Source organism: Schistocerca serialis, chromosome 12 (genome assembly GCF_023864345.2).
Source record: "Schistocerca serialis cubense isolate TAMUIC-IGC-003099 chromosome 12, iqSchSeri2.2, whole genome shotgun sequence".
Taxonomy (NCBI): Eukaryota; Metazoa; Arthropoda; class Insecta; order Orthoptera; family Acrididae; genus Schistocerca; species Schistocerca serialis.
In genome coordinates this window covers 545,188-566,190 of record NC_064649.1, presented here as the reverse complement: position 1 = coordinate 566,190, position 21,003 = coordinate 545,188, and the positions used below count along the sequence as shown (strand labels likewise).

Genomic DNA, 21,003 nt, shown 5'->3' with positions numbered 1-21,003 from the left:
GTAAAATTGATGGGTTGTAGAATAATCTGTGACGGGTGCTCTGCCTATGGCGGCAACTTGTGCTGAGTTCGACTGTCAGTTCCGCTGAAACGTTACTACCTCGAACTTGCCTACGTAAGTGTTACGTTTTATACTGTGGTGTAAAGGAAAAAAAAATCTACTCAAAAGATAGAAATTAGTGTTTTGATGGAAGAAGAAGAAATTAATTCATAAAATAATCAGAACAATCATTTTCACTTACAATAAGGCCTATACAAAAACAAGAATTTACGCGAGGACGATAGTGGAATGCCTACAACAAACTTTCATGTAGATCAAAAATACATAGTTTAAGTAAAAAAAAGTTGTGCTTCCATTGTTGTCAGATATCTGTTACACATTGCAGGATACCGTTATTTCGGTGTAAGATTTAATCAGATTTGATCGCGGAATGTATCCAGTAGCTGAAAGCAACACGCGGAAACACAGTTGGCGACAGTAGCAAGAAAAGGGGGCGAGTGGCGACAGAGGTAGGTGTTTGAGCGTGTGGCAGTCCCACCTGAAGGTGTCCAGGATCATGGTGAAGAGCACGAACTTGCCCAGCAGCGGCACCACCAGCGACGTGGGCGGGATGATCTCGGCCAGCAGCAGGAAGAAGACGGTCAGCGACAGCAGGATCGAGATGGACAGCGACACCTGCGGCAGGCAGAGGCAAATGCCGGGCTAGTTGCCACTATACGGTCGGTGGACTGCCTCATGTCTAGGTATGCAAGTGCGTGTACACAAGGTAGAAGCGAGCTCCACAGGCAAAGTTTTGTGTTTCGGTACTTGGGCCCACGGCGCCTGGTGGCTCGCAAGAGATTAATAATGTCAGTTATTCTATTTATTAGCCCGTTTACTTTTGTTTCTCTGAGTGTGAAAGTCTGCAATATGTAACAATGAAAACGTTCTAGTAACAAAGTGGGCGACGTGCGGCTAATCTCGGTGCTACGCCTTGACTGCCGCTGCCGCTGCTGTGGGGACAGCTGGCTGGACGCAGCGCCTCTCTGCTGCTCCTCCGCTGCACTCGGTGGACACGTGCCGTACGAGACACGTGCCGTCAATAGCCGTGTCTCTCCTGCTGGGGATTCGCGACGTGCCTCTAACAACGTCTCGGAAAAAAACGCGAGCAGCGGTGAATGCGAGCTCGGGGGCGAAGTGTCGCTGCAAAGCAGCTACTGCGACCGACACACGACGCATACTGTCGACTTTTGCACTGTTATGCAGATACTGTTGGTATAATCCAGATACACTCATGAATGGGGATAAGGGATCAAAACGAAACACAATTAGTCTGTTGTGAGTCAGGGGTCTCCACGTGTGTGTCATATGAAAATACACAGGATAAAATCTCTGAAGACCGTCCGGTATTTTGTGGTTGTAGTTTAGATACACCTTGTTTATGATTTCCGTCTACTGTTCACCTGTAATACGAGAACGTGTCGGCTACCGGTGGCTGCCACCGCCGCAGCCGTGACGCAGCTCGGGCCCCCCTGTCTCGCCGCCAGCCGGCACCGTAGCTCGGCGTGTTCGCTCAGAGGGTTAGCTGCCCTCTATAATAAAAAAAAAAAAAACTCAGCTAACCGATCAACGACAAACCTGAACGGATGACTTACGACGTCCGCCCCGAGCACATACAACGAACGAAAACGAGCAAAATGAGATTAATAAAAAAATAAAAAAAGGGGGAGCGCAACACGGCTCACAGCCAGGCCGCACGTATTCCCATCTATACGTGCAGGCCTTTCACTGCAGACAAGCTGCAGCACACAGGTGGCCACATAATTCTGTAGCGTGCTGAGTCCCGTAAACTGCTCTACGAACCCAAGTCCTGTATAGAACTGAATACTTCTTTACCCGCATTGAAAAGCTTTAGCAAAGACTAGTACGGTGACGTAACGCTCGTTCGAGATCGACAGCGGAAAGCTTCGCACAAGTATCCGACAAATTCTTAGTTTCTCCTTTCTTGGACGACGGCGATTCCACGACTGTCGTTCAATTAATGAAAAGTCGCCCTAGTTGCCTAACTGCAACTTTATCGACCACACACGACCGGTTTCGGCCTCTATACACGGTCCAGTCGCATTAATGTCACTGCAATATCCACACATAGACTGCACGTGGCACCACTGCCAGAGATGGGTATATAAAGCGTTTCTGGGGGACGCGAAACAGTGCAGTCGTCGTAAGGCGCAAACGGAGAGACTTTACCTGACGTTCAAAAGGGGAGGATCATTGGCTTTCGCCACAAGGGTGGAACCATTTCTGAAAAGGCAAAGTCTGTAAGCTGTTCACGCGCCGCCATAATGAAAGTATACCGTGCATTGCGAAACGGTCCTAGACGAAACCGGCGGCGAGGCATCTGTGGTGCACCACTGAGGGTGGACGGCCGGCTGCGTAAACGAACAGACGGCGAACGGCCAGATGGACCGAGGGCCCACCGGCAGCGTCTGCTGGCCGCAGCAGGCGCCTGGGTCTCGCACCCGTGCTGACGGCTGCGACTCGCACGCTCGTTGGCGTGTAAGGCACGTAACGTCTGAAAGCAAACGCGCGTTACGGTCTGGGAAATGTTTTCGTGGCATTCCCTGCACGGTCTCGTCATTCTGGACTAATAAAAGTATGAATCTATCCTTGCGGCCCGCATTTACCGCTACGTGCAGTTTGTTCTTCCTCGGCACGATGGCATCTACCAGCACGACAATGCAACGTACCACACAGGTCGCAGTGGTCCGAAGAGCACCGGGACGAGTATAGCGCACTCCTCTGGCCACCACGCCAGCCGGATTTAGGCCCGATGCAGAACCATCTCGATCCAACTGTTCACGCATTGGATGCTCAAACTGGAAGCGTAGCGTCTCCAGACTTCGGTCGGTGGCTTCCGCAAGCTGACTGGCCGCCTTCCTGCGCGCCTCGCAGCGGTCGGCGTTGTGAAGGGGGGGGCTCCTGTCAGGTCGCCACACTGGTGGCTGAAACTCACTCTGTGCAGAAGCACCGCCAAATGATTAAATAAACCCCTCGCTCTCTACGTTATAACTTTCAGATACAGTTGCCTACTGTACAGGCCGAAACCAGTCGTGTGGACTTAATAAAGTTCCAATTAAGCAACTGCAGCGGCATTTCATTAATTATCCGAAAGGTGTTCCAAAAGTGAAAGGTGGGGTGGCTGCAATCGTCTGCTGCGGTGAAGACACCGCCTGTAGGCTCCGTCTCTACCGACAGCAGGCAAGCAGACCTACGGCACTAAAATAACGAGCGTGTTCTCTCGGCGCTACTCGGTACGACACAGATAGAGGGTCAGCCGCGACTGGCGTAGACGGAACTGTCTGCGAACCTGTAGCGCACCACTAGGGACCCCCAAACGCGGCTGCGCCCGGCTGCCGGGGTGGCTGGGGTCTCTCTGTTTGAGCTGCTTTTCGCGTATTTCTGCGATCCGTTTCGTTGTCAACATTAACGAGCGTTATATCGACGTGCTCGTCTCGTCCATAGTTTTGGAATGCTGTTAAAAGCAGTACACCGTTCCACAAAAAAGAATCACCCGTACTTGCACAGCTCGCTTTCGCACAGGAATTAGAATGACACAGCAGTGAACTCCGGCTCCCACTTCTGAGTAACTGAACTACCGTCTAGACAAGAGCTTCAGACGTCTAATTACTGTACAAAAGCGTTAATGTCTTGAATATCTGAGGTTAAGAGTGTAAGCGAAACAGAGTTTTGGAGAGGATACGAATTACGTCGAAACTGCTTTCGTTATCAGATACGGGTGTCTGGGGCCCCCCGAGTTACGCTGGATCGACACCCGTGCAGGCAGTTTCCAGCTCCAACACCTATCTTCCTCTTTTACACGTTTAACTTAAGATTATACCTCATAGTCAGTACATTGTGACATCGTTTCAAATTCTTAAATTTGGTCAATAACTGTATCAAATAGTGAGAATAAAATTTTTGTTGCTCCCCGATAGGGGTTGGGTAAGCAACGTACGACTGAACCTTTCAGTTGTATACTAAGCGACAGTCAACTGAAAACGAGGCACGCAGAGTGTTTGCTACACCACAAATACTCGCCGCACACATTCAGCGGACTGTAAGAAGGGGCGGCGAGCAGTGCAGTCGCCTGCAGTAGGCAGGTGGGCGCCTCTCTTCAGAGATCCAAACACATGGGAATCGCGTGGGAGATATCAGGAATACGTGCAGGACGTGGGCGGACCCACAGCGTCCTTACACATCCAGTTTCTATATCTCCACACGCGATTTCCATATTTTTGGAGGTGCGCACCTGGGTGCAATCTTGGCCCCGTAGGAAACCGCAGATATTTTTCCACGAAAGGATTGTCCGTCTTGTCTCACACTAGGATCAGAATTTTAACAGTTGTGGCGATTGCTTTTGAAATAATGAACGCTTTAGTTCAGTTTTAGAGTTCCGTAACTGAATCGCTAAGAACGGAGCTCTTGCAGGATCGCTCTGTTGCCCGTCTCTGTCTGTTAAGAAGCATTCTTTTCAGGAACGGCTTCCCGTATCAGGTTGAAATTTATGTCACATACTGAGGTGTACGGTCCCTTAACTGTGAAATATATATGAGCTAAGTCGATGCAGTCAAATTTACGTCACATCACAAACTCACTCGTCACCTAGAATCATGAAATTTGGCAAGCAGCAAAGTTTCACAAGGCAACTAAAGGAAGAAATTAGACAATTATTCATTTGTAATTATATAACGCGACAATTTTTTTAATCGTGTTGTCCGACTGTCTGTCTGTTCGTCCATCTGTTAATACTTTTTTGTTTTCAGGAAGACGTAAATGTAACATGTAACAAGTCGAAATTTAAGCCTCACATTAAACTCTATGGTGCGCTGGCGGTGTAAAAAATGTAAGCTTGTAAGTCAATTAAAGCAGAAGATACGACCATTTATGTCCCACATTTTCATAGACGATTGCCAGTATTGACAAAGGTAACAGGCAAAAATCATCCCAATTCTCGATTCTCGGGATGGATGAATTTATCTTCTGTACGTAACTGAGTTTGTAGGGAACCCTGGATGCACTGGTGCTACTCGCATTTTTATTCCACCATAATTTCAGGCAAGATCAGTGGACCTGACGACGCCTGGAACAGCCGCGCTGACCCGGCCGCGGGGCGAGACTTCCAAATGTCTCCACCGTCAGCCGGACGGCCTACGACTAGCGATCTTATGTTTAAGAAATGCCCGTGGGATGCAGACTGCTTTGTACCAGTTGGACTGCGTACCTTCTCCCCGCTGTCGGAGGGCAGGTAGAAGACGAGCACGGTGAGGAAGGAGATGCCCATGCACGGGATGATGAGGTTCACCGTGTAGAACAGCGTCTTGCGGCGCATCGTGATGTTGAACGTGATGTCCAGGTACGGCTCGTCGCAGCACGTGTAGTACTTCTCGTTCCTGAAACACACACACACGTAACTTTTCTTAAAGCAAGTACGTCGAACCTCGAGAAATCCGATTTCTCCATAAATGTAATGAGTTCAACGGCCTTTTGAGAGGGAAAAAGACCTCCTATAATTCGAACAAATCGTGCACTCGATAACTGGAAACCACACTGCAGTTGCACCGATTCGCCACAAGCGAGCGATTTCGACCGGCACCACGAGCCGAGTAGCTGTGCTACAAAAAATGAACTGCTACGGTTAGCTGCAGTTGCAGCTAATCTGCGTATCCCTGTCGAATACTTGCAAAAAGCCAATGTGTAAAAAAAACGGGAGGTGAAATTTATTAAACTTGTTTTGAAATGCATTTCTTGAGAAATGTCGGTTACTTCACAGAAAACATTACATTTTTGACTGACCCCAAGTGCCTCGTGTAAATCTTTCCACTGGGCTAATACAACGCCTTTTACGTTTTATTAGTCCACAATTTCTTTTTCATTTAGTAGCCTTACTCGAATTGCAGGTGTCTACACGATTTGTTTTACAATCTCCGCGCGACAACAACGATGTTGTCAATAATACCACTGCTGATTACGGTAACTCTTGTAACAAACTGTGTGAGATAGAGGTAGGTTATACGAAATGACGAGCGACTTGAGTAGAGTCGTGTAATACATCTGTCCTAAATATTTAAGTTAAAATATCTTGTTAATATTAAAGTACTGTACGTCACTCTGTTTAAAAGTGAAATACTTTGGTAAAGCTTGTAGTTCTCTGATAGATAGAACCAACAGATGGAGCGCTGTCGCTACGACTTTCCCATCACTTCCCCTGCTACAGCATAAGCTTCAGAATCTTAATTACTTGAAATACCAACTTGTAACTTGTATTACCTCTTGAGATAAGTGACAACTCCACAAGCAAAGTAACTTCCCAAAGCGGTTCGTGGCACCAGAATGTCCATAAATTGTACCGTGAACCGGTTACTCGACGTGAGCAAATCGAAACGAAACACAACTACAGAGCCACGCTCAGTAACTGGACAAATGAGTCGCAGCCCAGCAGCCGCACTGCGATTCGTCGGACTGCACGGGGATTCCGGCGATTTGCCGAGACATACGGGACATGTGTCGTCTGAGAACAGACTGTGCGCCTCTGCGGGGGATCGCTGCAATCCGTCGCTCGCGTGATTGTGTTGGGGTGCGGGGGGGGGGGGGGGGGGGGGTCAGACAGGCAGGCATCTTAACACTCGGGAATTCGAATTATTATGTCGAGTCTTCCTACAGTTGTTGCGTCATTCGACTCTTCCGGCACACATGTAGCACAGACTACGTCAGAAAGTTCTGAGACCACTTTTATTCGTGGCGTATAAGCGACGTGAGCGCAGCAACCACGATGGAAGATGGCTCTGAGCACTATCGGACTCAACTGCTGTGGTCATCAGTCCCCTAGAACTACTTAAACCTAACTAACCTAAGGACATCACACACATCCATGCCCGAGGCAGGATTCGAACCTGCGACCGTAGCAGTCGCGCGGTTCCGGACTGCACGCCTAGAACCGCTAGACCACCGCGGCCGGCCCACGATGGAAGGTTTAATAGGTGTGTGAGGAGACCTTGTTAAGTGGCGAATGTGCAGCTCTGGTGTGATAGAAATCACAATGGGGTAACGGTTCTATATGAAGTGTCACAGACATCCTCCAGAAGAGACCCGGTGTCGCAAAACGAACCTATCATAAAACGACAAAGTGCAGAAATTCACATGAAGAGGCGACGCTTTGACCATATAACTGACATTCGAGCAGATGTGACGTGCGAATTGAACAAAATCCCACTGAAAGGCCTGCCGAGGTGGCCGATCGGATTTTTTTTTTAATCTCATTTTGTTCGCTTTTGTTCGTTGCATCTGCTCGGGGCGGCGTCGTAAGACATCCGTTTAAGTTCGTTCTTCATCGATTAACTCAGTTTTTTTTATTACAGAGGGCAGTTAACCCTCTGACCGAACACGCTGAGCTACCGTGTCTGATTTTTTTTGTTCGTTGTTGATCATTGTCTTTGGTCGCTGCGGACGTCACATGACACCCGTTCAAGTTCGTTTATTGATCGTTCCACTCAGTTTTTTTTATTACAGACGCCAACCAGCTCTCTGACCGAACACGCTGAGCTACCGTGTCGGCTAAGGGGCTGCTCACTAAATTCCAAAATCCGATCTTCGCCGAGGATGTAGAGCAGCCGCCCGAGGTGGCCGAGCGGCTGTAGGCGCTACGGTCGCAGGTTCGAATCCTGCCTCCGGCATGGATGTGTGTGATGTCGTTAGGTTAGTTAGTTTTAAGTAGTTCTAAGTTCTAGGGGACTGATGACCTCAGAAGTTAAGTCCCATGGTGCTCAGAGCCCACTGGAGGACCCTTTTGACAGCTTGACGTGGTTGTGTGAATGTTCTGTGCGTAGAACTTAAAGGAGTGCGGGGAGCGGACGATGTAGAACAGCTGAAGCATTAAAACCACCATCTTCACTTTTCTTTTCTTTTAGTAGTCCAGTCTCGGAACAGTTTGGACCTGACGAACGTTGAGCGTGCGCGTGATTACGATGGAAATAGACACGATGTGTTCTCGGTTTTGCTCACAATAGGAAACGCGCTTGACCAAGCCAACTGGAGATCACCGAAGCGGAAAAAGTTCGCCGATTTCTTTGCAAAATAAAACTGAAATTTTCGGAAATTTGCATGTGTTCTTCGCATTAAATGTTAAAATAAATAGAAATTGTTGCTTTACAAAGAAATCTTAAACCACATTAAATTTTTTGGGAGGGGATACTTACTGTTAATTGCACTTTTTCATGAGTCCTCATTGATCTGTGACAGTTTCATTAAATCGAATTCTTAAGTAGTCATGCATTCTCCGAGATCCCCTTGGATGAGAAGTATTAAGAGACAAGTGCACATCTTTACTGGCCATTGAGCCTCCACCTCTACAGCTTTCTACGTACAATTTCTTGTCCTCAACACTCAGTTACCAAAATGTCAGCTGGTCGGAGTAGCTCGGGTACGGTACTACATGTCTGCTTAACAACATGCAGAGAGATAGCAGGAAGGTTCAGATGTCGACATTATACGCAATCACGATAGAGAGAGAGAGATACACTAACTATACAGCTGGGTAAACCCATGCTTCCTGGAACAGTGTGAATTGCAGTAGCGAACACTAAAAGTCAAACAAGTTTCTATAATACGCGAGCAACGAAAATGAGATGAAAGGAAGAGTGTTATGTAGAGGGCAGTAGCGAGTCATTAAGCGAGCTTTATTCGAATTTACAGTGGCTCGTGTTGTACGATTAACAATTGCGCGTGAATGTTAAGAAACAGCAACCGCGCTACACGGGCTCCCTTCTGATCCTTACTGGTTTTCCAGTGCTGCCACTAACCAGAGTGAGAATATTAATTACTGAGTGTAAACGATGTGGAAGGAGCTGTATCGACCTGCGCCATTTAGCAGAAGCCAGGCACTCAGGACTTGCCCTGTTTTACCTTCGTGTGAGGTCTTGAGTTCCAACCAAACAACATCGGACTGCTTTTAACTAACTTTCCTACCGTCGATAAAGACTGACAAACTGGGGAAGGGAAGAGGCTTACATCCAGCAGTGATATAACTGCGTTTACAGCAACTGAGGATGCAGCATTTCGACATTCGTTGGTTTCTAATGCGTTTGTCAGAAATCGTACAAAGTACTTGATACACTATACAGATCCCCCATGATGTTGAGCCTGCGCGATGAGCATTAAGTAAAGGAAGCTGAGGAGAAATTTGGAAAGGAAATTAATGTCTGGGGAGAAAAAAGTAAAATTTCAAATGTTTGCCGATAACACTATTATTCTGCCTTGGGAGATGAGCTGAATGGAATGGAAAGTGCCTTGAATTGTAGTTGCAAGATGAATACCGACAAAACTAAAACGAGGCTAACGGAGTGTAGTCCAGTTAAGTCAGACGGTGCTGAGAGAATCATATTAAGAACTGGAGCGCTAAAACTAGTGGATGAGTTTTGATATTTGGGAGAAAAATAACTGGCTATGGCCGAAGTAGAGAGGACATCAGCTTTTGCCTAGTAATAGTGAGAGAAAGTCTCCTGAAACACATACATTTATTGACACTGGATATAAATTTAAGTTTTAAGAAATCTTTTTTCAAAATATTTGGCTGGAGATGAAATATGTGTATATGCAAGCTGAAAATTATGGACAGGCAGAGTGTAGGAACTACTAAAATCGGGTGCTGTGGAAGAATGCTGACATCTCGGATAAGAGAGTAAGAATTGTTTAGATAAACTAGGGGGCGTCTTCCACAACCCCCGACATTTCGGGGCTGAAAACCCCGTCATTTTCAAAGCACAAATGCAGCGATTCAGGTCTGACCAAGGAAACTTCAGCCTCTGGTACGCGTGACCACATCGACCACGACCCGTAATATAGAACATGCAGAAAACCACACACACAGTAAACAGATAGTGGCAGCTCACAACGAAAGATGACCAACGTCAGATTTTATATGTAGCGAATATTATTAACGTATGAGCAAGCAGCCTCTTTGTTTCACCAGAGAGAGAGAGAGGGGGGGGGGGAGGGAGGGAGGGAGAGAGCGAGAGAGAGAGAGAGAGAAAACTTTATACAGAGATCTCCGTCTCTATTTACGAGGCCACTTGCTAGTTCAGTCTTTAATAAGAGCTCTGGAAGTGCACGCCAGTACGTCTGTGCTTTTATATTCCCTAGGATTACGATTTCCAACGCAGTTTTATGCAGTAGTAGTCTGGAAGACTATCGGTAGACCATTTCCAGGTGACTGTTGCAGTCCATCTTTGGGGTCACCAAAATGTCCGTTAACATTTCATAATTCAGTGCTTCACGGAATAACGTAGGTGGAGAGGTAAAAATTGACAGACATGCTTTAAGTGGCACGCAGTTTTATTGAAACCAAAGAAAGTGCACAAAATAAGCAACAGATGACGCTTCATATGATACAAAAGCAATTATCAGCGTAACTGGTTTGTAGCAAAGACGATGTTCTTTATAAGAAATGCTCAACACGTCGGCCGTCGCTCATCAACAAGACCTGTACTCGAGGGGCAGCGTAGCAGCGTATCAGTAGCTGTGGTGATCAGCTGCTGTCTCTTAGCTCCCCCACTGAGGCTGGACGGCCGCGTCACAGCTCTGACCTTTGACACGTGTGGCAACCAGGTGTGCAGCGCCGCACCTTCCAGCAGGAGCTTATCGGCCAGGCTAGGGTGTTCTCATTCCCTCTCATTTCCTACACTATTCTCACGTGTTGCTGTCGGCCAGTTTTTGCATTCGTTGATGACTGCAATAAAACCCCATGTCATTTCAGGCACACGTGTGAATTCTTACCTATCTACCTACATCATTCCGTGAATCAGAACATTTTCAAATGTTACAGGACTTTTGGGTCCCCCTGTATTTTGGCGACAAAAATTACACTACTGTCCATTAAAATGCTACAACACGAAGATGACGTGCTACAGACGCGAAATTTAACCGACAGGAAAAAGATGCTGAAATATGCAAATGATTAGCTTTTCAGAACATTCACACAAGGTTGGCGCCGGTGGCGACATCTACAACGAGCTGACATGGGGAAAGTTTCCAACCGATTTCTCATACACAAACAGCAGTTGATCGGCGTTGCGTGGTGAAACGTTGTTGTGATGCCTCGTGTAAGGAGGAGAAATGCGTACCATCACGTTTCCGACTTTGATAAAGGTCGGATTGTCGCCTATCGCGATTGCGGTTCATCGTATCGCGGCATTGCTGCTCGCGTTGGTCGAGATCCAGTGACTGTTAGCAGAATATGGAATCGGTGGGTTCAGGAGGGTAATATGGAACGCCGTGCTGGATCCCAACGGCCTCGTATCACTAGCAGTCGAGATGACAGGCATCTTATCCGCATGGCTGTAACGGATCGTGCAGCCACGTCTCGATCCCTGAGTCAACAGATGGGGACGTTTGCAAGACAACAACCATCTGCACGAACAGTTCGACGACGTTTGCAGCAGCACGGACTATTAGCTGCGGTTACCCTTGACGCTCCATCACAGACAGGAGCGTCTGCGATGATATACTCAACGACGAACCTGGGTGCACGAATGGCAAAATGTCATTTTTTTCGGGTGAATCCAGGTTCTGTTTACAGCATCATGATGGTCGCATCCGTGTTTAGCGACATCGCAGTGAACGCACATTGGAAGCGTGTATTCGTCATCGCCATACTGGCGTATCACCCGTCGTGATGGTATGGGGTGCCTTTGGTTACACGTCTCGGTCACCTCTTGTTCGCATTGACGGCACTTTGAACAGTGGACGTTAGATTTCAGATGTGTTACGACCCGTGGCTCTACCCTTCATTCGATCCCTGTGAAACCCTACATTTCAGCAGGATAATGCACGACCGCATGTTGCAGGTCCCGTACGGGCCTTTCTGGATACAGAAAATGTTCGACTGCTGCCCTGGCCAGCACATTCTCCAGATCTCTCACCAACTGAGAACGTCTGGTCAATGGTGGCCGAGCAACTGGCTCGTCACAATACGCCAGTCACTACTCTCGATGAACTGTGGTATTGTGTTGAAGCTGCATGGGCAGCTGTACCTGTACACGCCATCCGAGCTCTGTTTGACTCAATGCCCAGGCGTATCAAGGCCGTTGTTACGGCCAGAGATGGTTGTTCTGGGTACTGATTGCTCAGGATCTATGGGCCCAAACTGCGTGAAAATGTAATCACATGTCAGTTGTAGTATAATATATTTGCCCAATGAATACCCATTTATCATGTGCATTTCTTGTTGGTGTACCAATTTTAATGGCCAGTAGTGTAAATTCCTTTCCACTCACCTGAATGCTCGCTCCATAGGAACTGCTAGTCTATGTTGTCATATACCGCAGTAAACTGTAACAATATCTCTGAAATATTTTAACAGTGTAATTATTTTTGATAGTTGCCATCTCTCCAGTAAGGATAAATCCCTGTCTAAGAGTAAAATACGGTGATTTTGATATTATTTAGCCGCCCCAGCACCACAACAGGAATGTATATTCCCACTTGAGGGAAGTTAAAAGTTAATTTCATTTAATATAAAATATATTAAAGTGCAGACTGTCTTACAGCAGCTCGCAGTAAATCTTCCAGATGCAAACGAAATTTCCTGCCCCCAGCTCCCTGGTACACTCAACAATAACAACGACAAACACAACTCACTTTGAGCCAATGTACTCGTACAGGCGGACACCTCGGTAACGAAGCGTGTCGCGTCGAACCGAATAGATTCCTGGTGCCGGAATCCGACCGTGGAACACGAGTGCGCCTGTCCTGCCGATTCTCAGAATAATTTCACAAAACACAGAAATGTGTGGCTGCTGGCAGCAGCGGACAGCACCGTCGTGGCCTGTAGGCGAACTGGCAAACATGACGTTTTGTAAAACGAGAGTCTTTAAACTGAATTCATTTCCTTTTGTTGGTCTCTGGCTTTACAGCGCTTCACCTTCTTACTGTGGCAAAAGATCATTTTCAGGCCCTGTACATTAACAAATACTTTTAAAAAATGTCATTCAGGTTTGACCATTAAAAGCACCGACACCTTACCTGCAGCGCTCTTTCTGCAGTACTGGACATTATCGTGAGTAGACGAGCTTTGACAAATGAACATTACAGACAATTCGCACGAAACGAAACCTGCTGGAACAGGGATGGAACGGCCTGTCAGCCGGTGTGCAGCCCTCCAGCAGGCCAGCAGCGCGGGCTCGCAGGCCTTGGCTGCTCGTGCCGCACGCAGGCAGCGCTGCCGCCACACCTCAGTACTGTTCGTCCTGCAGACGACTTTGGCAGTCGACGTCGGGAGTACGGAGTTCAGTTCAGTTCTTCGCTCGACGTCGATTGCTGCGCGGCTGCTCAGTCGAAGCTCCGAGCTTCACGCCATCAGTCGGCCTCTCACACAGCGTTCACGTAGAGTACGTCGAACTTTTCCCGGCTGTGTCACTGATACCCGATTACGACAGAGTAACGGTACAGCCTGTACCTTCTAAGGCACTGTTACTGTGTATTGTGTCATTTTCATATCGAATCTGGACGTTCTTTTAGTCGGATTATTCTGAAGGAGCCTTTTGTGGAACGTTCTGGATGCGTCGTGTTAATGAAGTTCCATTCTTGCCTCGCTACCTGATCATATACATTCATTAGCTGCGTGCATCATCCACTACAGGGCTTCCACTGTGCATCAGTTACTCACGCCACCTCGTTTCGAGATGGTGCTCCACAGAGCTTTGAACCTTTGGCGCGTTGCCATCAGGGCAATGGTGAATATCTGAAGAAGGTCTCTTCTGTGGAGTGACTTGTATACAACTGAAGTGAAATGACTACATCAAACTAATCACACGTAAGGTAAATAACGATCGGAGATACTCCTATTTTATTACAAGAACGCTAGCGAGGTATAGTCAACCTGTGAAACGTGTAACTTACAAAACTCTCGTCCGACCGATTCTTTAACACTGTTCGTCAGTGTGGGACCTGTACCAGACAGTTACGGTGATACTGGCCTGCTCCAGGGCCAGATGCTGCATCGCAGTATCATCCACTGCCAAAGTTCCGAGAGTGCGCGTAGCTAGAAGAACAACAAACATTTTCCTTCTTCCCACGTATATGTTGCAAAAAGATGGATTCTTACCAGAGTTGCACTGCGACTGCAACAGGAGGGGGGAGGGTGCGATGGGGTACAGAGGTGAGGCAGTCAAAGCTCTGCGGAGACCCACCTGACGGCTGGGACCTCGAGGATGTCCCACTCGACGGACGTGTAGAACTCCGACAGGTCCACTCCCAGCTCCACCACATTCGAGTCCTTCACCTCGTCGATGTGCCTCAGGTCCACCTGTGAGAAATCAAAAAAAGCCAATAGGTCAACTCCTGTGCACGTATATTTCATTCCACTGTAAATAACGTCGCAGATGCTCGATAGACTTTATAGGTTTTCCAGCACGTCACAGAATATGCATTATCTCACAGATCAGGTGCTGCAGGAATTATATTTGAGGCTTTAGACTTTAATACATTTAAAACCGTACTCTACAATAACAACTAGTTTTCGACGCCTGACAATGTAACCCAATTTTCCTTTTATTTTCAAGGGGATGAGACGAAGCAACTTGAGTATCCTGTCTCAGTTGCTATGTTTTCCTACCTCTCAAGATTTTCTAAATTTTTTTCATAAAGTGTGGTAGTAAAAATATGGTAGTGTAGCTAGTAATCAGTGAGTGTATAGTAATTTCGGATTCGTAAATAAGCTTTTGCCATTGAATTCTAGTGCTCATTATATAGCTGCAGTGATCTAATTTGTTAATTATAAAATATTGTTAATTATAAAGGTTCATATAGTGCGACATATTTCAGCATATTAACGACTATCATATGAAAGAACATGTCTCCAACTTGTCGGTAACGTATCTAAAACTGTCTGAAACTGATTATCACCCATATTAATTGACATTCAAGCTTTAAACTATTGCTAACTTCAGTTATAAATTGTGTCAAATTTACTGTTATATTCTGAATTTTGGCATTATCATTTTGTTGATTTTTTTCATGTTCCATATGACGTGTAGCATTTTTAAATTAACACACTAATTTAAAACTTCACTATTTTGAGGTTGATGAATTATTTTATTACAGTTCAGAGGCAGAGCTACATAGAGAGTTGACAGGCAGTCTGCGGCTGAGAACAGAGGGGGCCACACGTGTGTCTCTTGTCCTCAGTAGTGTGCCGTAGTCCGATAGCTAACAGTTCGAAATATTCGCATACACTGCCTACAGTCTGTTTTTATTACTCGTGAGCTCAAATCGTGTAACAGTAATTAATAATTAATTCCGAGTGAGAACTTATTACATTACCACAGTGATTAGCGACTCCTACGAACAGTAACTGGTTTGCAAGACAGTGTTGACGGCCTTCTTTTTTTGATGTCATCAGTCTTCTGACTGGTTTGATGCGGCCCGCCACGAGTTTCTCTCCTGTGCCAATCTCTTCATCTCAAGTAGCGCTTGCGACGCACGTCCCCAATTACGTGCTGTATGTGTCCCAGTCTGCGTCTCCCTCTACAGTTTTTGCCACTACAGCTCCCTCCTCTAGTACCGTGGAAGTCATTTCCTCATGCCTTAACAGATGTTCTATCGTCCTGTCCCTTGCTTCCACATATTCCTTTCCTCTCCAATTCTGCGCAGAACCTCCTCATTCCTTACCTCATCAGTCCACCTAATTTTCAACTTTCGTGAGTAGCACCACGTCTTAAATGCTTCGATTCTCTTCTGTTTCGGTTTTCCCACAATCCATGTTTCACAACCATACAATGCTGTGCTCCAAACGTACATTCTCAGAAACTTCCTCCTGAAATTAAGGCCTGTGTTTGATACCAGTAGACCTTTTTTTGCCAGGGATGCCCTTTTTGCCAGTGCTAGTCTGATTTTGATGTCCTTCTTGCCCCGACCGTTATTGGTTATTTTGCTGCCTAGATAGCAGAATTCCTTAACTTTATCTACTTCGTGACCATCAATCCTGATGTTAAGTTTCTCACTGTCCTCATTACTGAAACTTCTCATTACGTTAGTCTTTCTTCGATTTACTCTCAGTCCATAATCCGTACTCATTAGACTGTCCATTCCGTTCAGCAAATCACGTAAAATATTCTTCACTTTCACTCAGGATAGCAATGTCATCAGCGAATCGCGTCATTGTTACCCTTTCACCTTGAGTTTTAATTCCACTCCTCAATCTTTCTTATATTTCCATCACTGCTTCTTCGATGCTTTTCAATCCGTGCTTTTCGTTCTTTGTCGTCCACTCTTATTATTGACCTTTGGTTCTTGTACATATTGTATATTGTCTGTCTCTCCTTGTAGCATAGCCCTGATTCTCTCAGAATTTCGAACACCTTGGAGCACTTTACATTGTCGAACGCTTGCCTGGTCGGCAAATCCTACGAACGTGCCTTGATTTTTCTTTAGTCTTGCTTCCATTACTAACCGCAACGTCAGAATTGCTTCTCCCGTGCCTTTACCTTTCCTAAAGGCAAACTAATCGTTATCTAGCGCGTCCTCAGTTTTCTTTTCCGTTCTTGTGTATATTATTCTTGTCATCAACTTGAATGCAAGAGCTGTTAAGCTGATCGTGCGGTAATTCTCGCACTTGTCAGCTCTTGCTGTCTTCTGACGGTATATTGCCAGACTTATTTATACATTATACACACCAACGCGTATAGACGTTTTGTTGCCACTTCCCCCTAATGATCTTAGAAATTCTGATGGAATGTTATCGATTACTTCTGCCTTATTTGATCTTAAGTCCTCCATAGATTATTTTTGTGCACGATCTTGATTGTTTCGAGTTCTTTAAATGTATATGAGAACACTTGTATGGTAAACTGATACATAAAATTTTTTCCACATGTGAATCGTTTGAACCACGGACTGTGTTGTATTTAACAATCTATGAACTAGTGTAATAGGTGAACTCTGCTGTAATGCCACCCGCAACAACAACAACAACAACAACAACAGAGTGAGTGGCAGGGTCGCGCCCTTCCGTTGCCCTCGCGGGCACTGCCGTACTTCCGCGCGCTACCAGCTGTTGTGTCTGTGCGCTGCGGCAGTCTGCACGCTGGCGCACAGCCGCGGGAAGGCAGTCCCTTCTCAGCTAACGAACCAGTTATGCCTTCAACTTGTCTGGGCCATGCGCAACCACAGTAATCTACAGCCGTCTTTATGATGTCTTTATTTTATGGCTACCAGTGTCGGTGGTTCAGTGCATCATGTTGAGGCCTTAGTGAACGGACCAAGTCCCTTAGACCTCTAGTCACGAGCACGGACGTACAAAAACCGCAGCAGTGGTCCACCCACGCTCGTTAAGGTTCACGTACTGTGTTTTGAGTCCCAGTCCCTACCGAGCCTAGGGCACTGACTTTACTTCTTCAGACTTTGACTTCATGGCAACTAATGGCAAGTGGCTTGCCTTTGCCAAGCCCACTACTACGTGTGTTCTTAACTCTAGAACATTGCCAGTGATCTGGAGTTAAAGCTTTTCGTCGGCCACTTTGGCCTTCTGCCCCCCTCTCAGTACTTTACTTCCTTCTACGACTCAAGTAGCCAGCCGAACGTCCATCTGTATGTAACTCAAAACTCCACGAAGGATACTATATACAATAAGTTCGCTCTACATATCCTACCTGGGCCGTGTTCTCACTGCACCAGTGACTTATTGGACAATTACGCAAGTGCCCCGTTCTTTTTCAGCGACCCTGCCGTCAACAGCGACGTTTACCTGAGCGGGCTACAAGAGTTCGCTACCGCACAACCGGAACACCTGCTGCCCGATGTCGTATTCCAGCAGAATGGGCCACCACCTCGTCTCCACGGTCCGTAAGTGCCCCTCAGTTTATGGATGAAATATTCCAGACAGGAGGACAGGATGAGATTGTCCGATTCGGTAGCCGCCACGGTCACCTGACGTCACATAATTACACATTTACTACTCTCTGCGAGGTCGAAAAAAAAAAAAAAACACAGGACTTGAAAACGCGCTTTAGCAATGCAGCCAGACATGCCGCCGTGCGGTCCCCACACGGACGTGTACGAATGAGGAAAAAAGTTGTTTTGAATTATCTGTGACATGTTGAAAACCAGTTCTTATTTATCGCTAATTTGATTTTTACTACTCATTATTTTTCGTTTTTCTGCGCACTCAACAGTCTCTTCAGTTCGACAGTTAGTGTAGTAATTCACTTCCGTCAGTCTAGTCACTGCAATCCTTTCATCCGTGGTCTTGGACCTTTATTTAATACCGTCCTTCCATCTTCGATGTACAGATTGAACAGTAGGGGCCAAAGGCTGCAACGCTGTCTTATACCCTTTCTAATCCTATAACTTTGTGCTTGGTTTTCCATTCTTATTGCATTCTCTTGGTTCTTTTACATATTGTATATTACTCGTCTTCCTTTACAGAACTTATACCTGTTTCTGAGAACTTTGATGCACCATTTTACACTGTCGCACACTTTTTCTAGTTCGACTAATCCTATGAAAGTGTCTCCATTTTCAGAAGTCTCGGTTCAGTTATAAACCTTAATGTTAGAACTGTCTCTCTGGTGCCTTTACTTTTCCTAAAGCCAAAATGATCAACGTTTAAAATATTCACTACTTTCTTTTCTGAACTTGTATATATTTTTCTTCTCATCAACATGGATGCATGAGCTTTGAAGATGATTATTTAACGCTTCTTTCACCTATCTGTCTTAGATATCTTCGGGATTGTGTGGATGACATTCTTCCAAAAGTCTAATTGTACGTATCCAGTCTCATAGATTCCAGAGAAGTAACAGGAATACTCGTCTAGGCGGCATTTGGCCAATGATTTTAGACATTCCTAGGAATTGTTAGCTATGCCTTCCACTGTATTTGATCAAAAATCTTCGAAAGCTCTGTTAAACACTGATTTTAATACCGGATCCGCCATTTGTTCCAAATCGACTTCTACTTGTTCTTCTGTCACCTCATCAGACAATTCCTACCTCTGCTAGAGGCGTTCAGCGAACTCTTTGTGCCTATTCGCTCTCACCTCCTGTCATAGTATCTCCTTTTCTGTGATATATTCTTTGGAAAACAGCTCAAAATAGCGTAATTTCTATTGTAGGGAATTGGTTCCACAGCGCCTGAACGAAGCGAAGATGGTCTTGGAGAAGCCCATTCACATATTGATCGAGACGCTCCTGCTCATGCGGAAGATGCAGACGTGGTACCTCTCTGGTCTGATTCATCACCTCCACCGCCTCTCTGGTCTGCATCACACCTCCTCTGCCTCTCTGGTCTTATTCATCACATCCACCACCTCTCTGTTCTGATTCACCTCCTCCACCGACTCTCTGGTCTGCTTCACCAACTTTTCTGCCTCATCCACCGCCTGGCTGGTCTACTTCAGCACCCCCTCTGCCTCTCCAGTCTGATTCACCAGCTCCCCGGCCTCTCTGGTCTGAGTCATCACCTCCACAGCCTTTCTGGTCTGACTCACCACGTCCACCACCTCTCTGGTCTGCTTCATCACCTCCAGTGCCTCTCTGCTCTCATGCCTGATTCATTACATCCACCACCTTTCTGGTCTGCTTCATCACCTCCTCTGCCTCTCTGGTCTGATTCAGCACCTCCACCGCCTCTCTGATCTGATTCACCACATCCTCTCCGTGGTAGTAAGCCAGCCCAGTTGTTGGCCTTCGGCGTCGCCGGTGATATGTGTGTAGAGTCTGCGGTCGATAGCAGGTCTTCGTGTTCCTTGCCCAGGTGTGCTTCTCCGTGAGACAGGTACCGGGGGAATGACGACACAGCAGCAACATGCACGACGAGCGATGCAATTAGGTAAGTCTACTTCCGGTGCATTGTGAGCCAAATGTTACAGTAAATTTGTTCTAAGTATTCCTTTCTTTATTCTTAATAATAGAGAATTTTAAATCTATCTCTGTAGACCACTACTTCTGCATGTGTGCAGGTTCATACAGCTAGACACCTGTGTGTGGCGGAGGTACCGCTATCTGATCTCCGCTTCCCCATTACTTTCGGAAATTTCGCGTTCGATAAGTTGTGGGCGAAGTTGTGTATGGCAAGCAATTTCCCGAATTTTCTCGCTGTGGTCATTTTGTGAGACATGTGAAGGAGGAAGTAACACGTTACCCGACTGTTTTTGGAATATGTGCTCTAGGAATTTCAAAACTAGGCCTGTCTGGGCCTGTCTGTGAGAAACACCGCCTGCTTGCAGCGTCTGCCCCTGGAGCTTCCTTAGACGCTCTCGCGCCGACTAAACGAGCCCGCGACGTGGCGCACAGCTCTCGGCTCGATCTGCCCTACCTCTGCTCCTGATCCTGTTTGGTGGCGGTTCCAGTGTAGGAAGCAGCGCTCGACCACCAGTCGAACGAGCGTTTCGTAAGCCACATTCTTCGTGGGTGGCATACATCTCCCTAACACTCTGGATCTCACCGAGGCCTCCGCCTTTCCTTCTATCTGCTTTGTGCTGTTATTCCACTTCAGGTGTGTCTGCGTGGTTACTCCTAGGCAGTTGCTGTACTGTTACTGGTTCCAGCGACTCTTCGCTTATAGTGTAATAGAACACTAGTGGACCTCTTTTTGTAGATAACAGTATCGTCTGTGGTAATCTTCCATCAGCGCTGTTAAGTTATACACTGATCTCATAATGTCCTCATGCCACTGCCTCGGTTTACTCCCGGAAACAGTGTTCAGTCTGCTAGCAGGTCCTGAATTCAGTAGTCGATCAGCTTTTGTTAGAGGAGTGTGACGGCTGTAGTGGAGGAGGTAACCACAGGACGCTGAGCTGAAGTAGGTTTCCTTAAATGATTCGTGCTTTATTATTTTGGGAAACAAAAAAGAATTCTTAAAAATTCCACTTAACGTTAAAGATATTTTCCTGCTCCCAGCATAACTGTAGCCTATTTATGCTCTGCCTTAGATAATGAAAAATTGTCCTGCCCTAGGAACGGTATCCCCAAC

The 21,003-nt window shown here is 46.4% G+C and overlaps 1 protein-coding gene across 1 annotated transcript in view; it reads right to left on the bottom strand.

Moving 5' to 3' along the window:
• Positions 1-21,003, bottom strand: part of LOC126428335 (neuronal acetylcholine receptor subunit alpha-4-like) — a 588,239-nt gene that overhangs the window by 100,188 nt on the left and 467,048 nt on the right. Inside the window, exons 11-13 of the mRNA XM_050090270.1 lie at positions 14,223-14,338; positions 5,264-5,432; positions 539-675 (exon numbers count right to left, since the gene is read on the bottom strand). Coding sequence (XP_049946227.1) covers positions 539-675; positions 5,264-5,432; positions 14,223-14,338 — 422 coding nt within the window. The remainder of the gene's footprint in view (positions 1-538; positions 676-5,263; positions 5,433-14,222; positions 14,339-21,003) is intronic.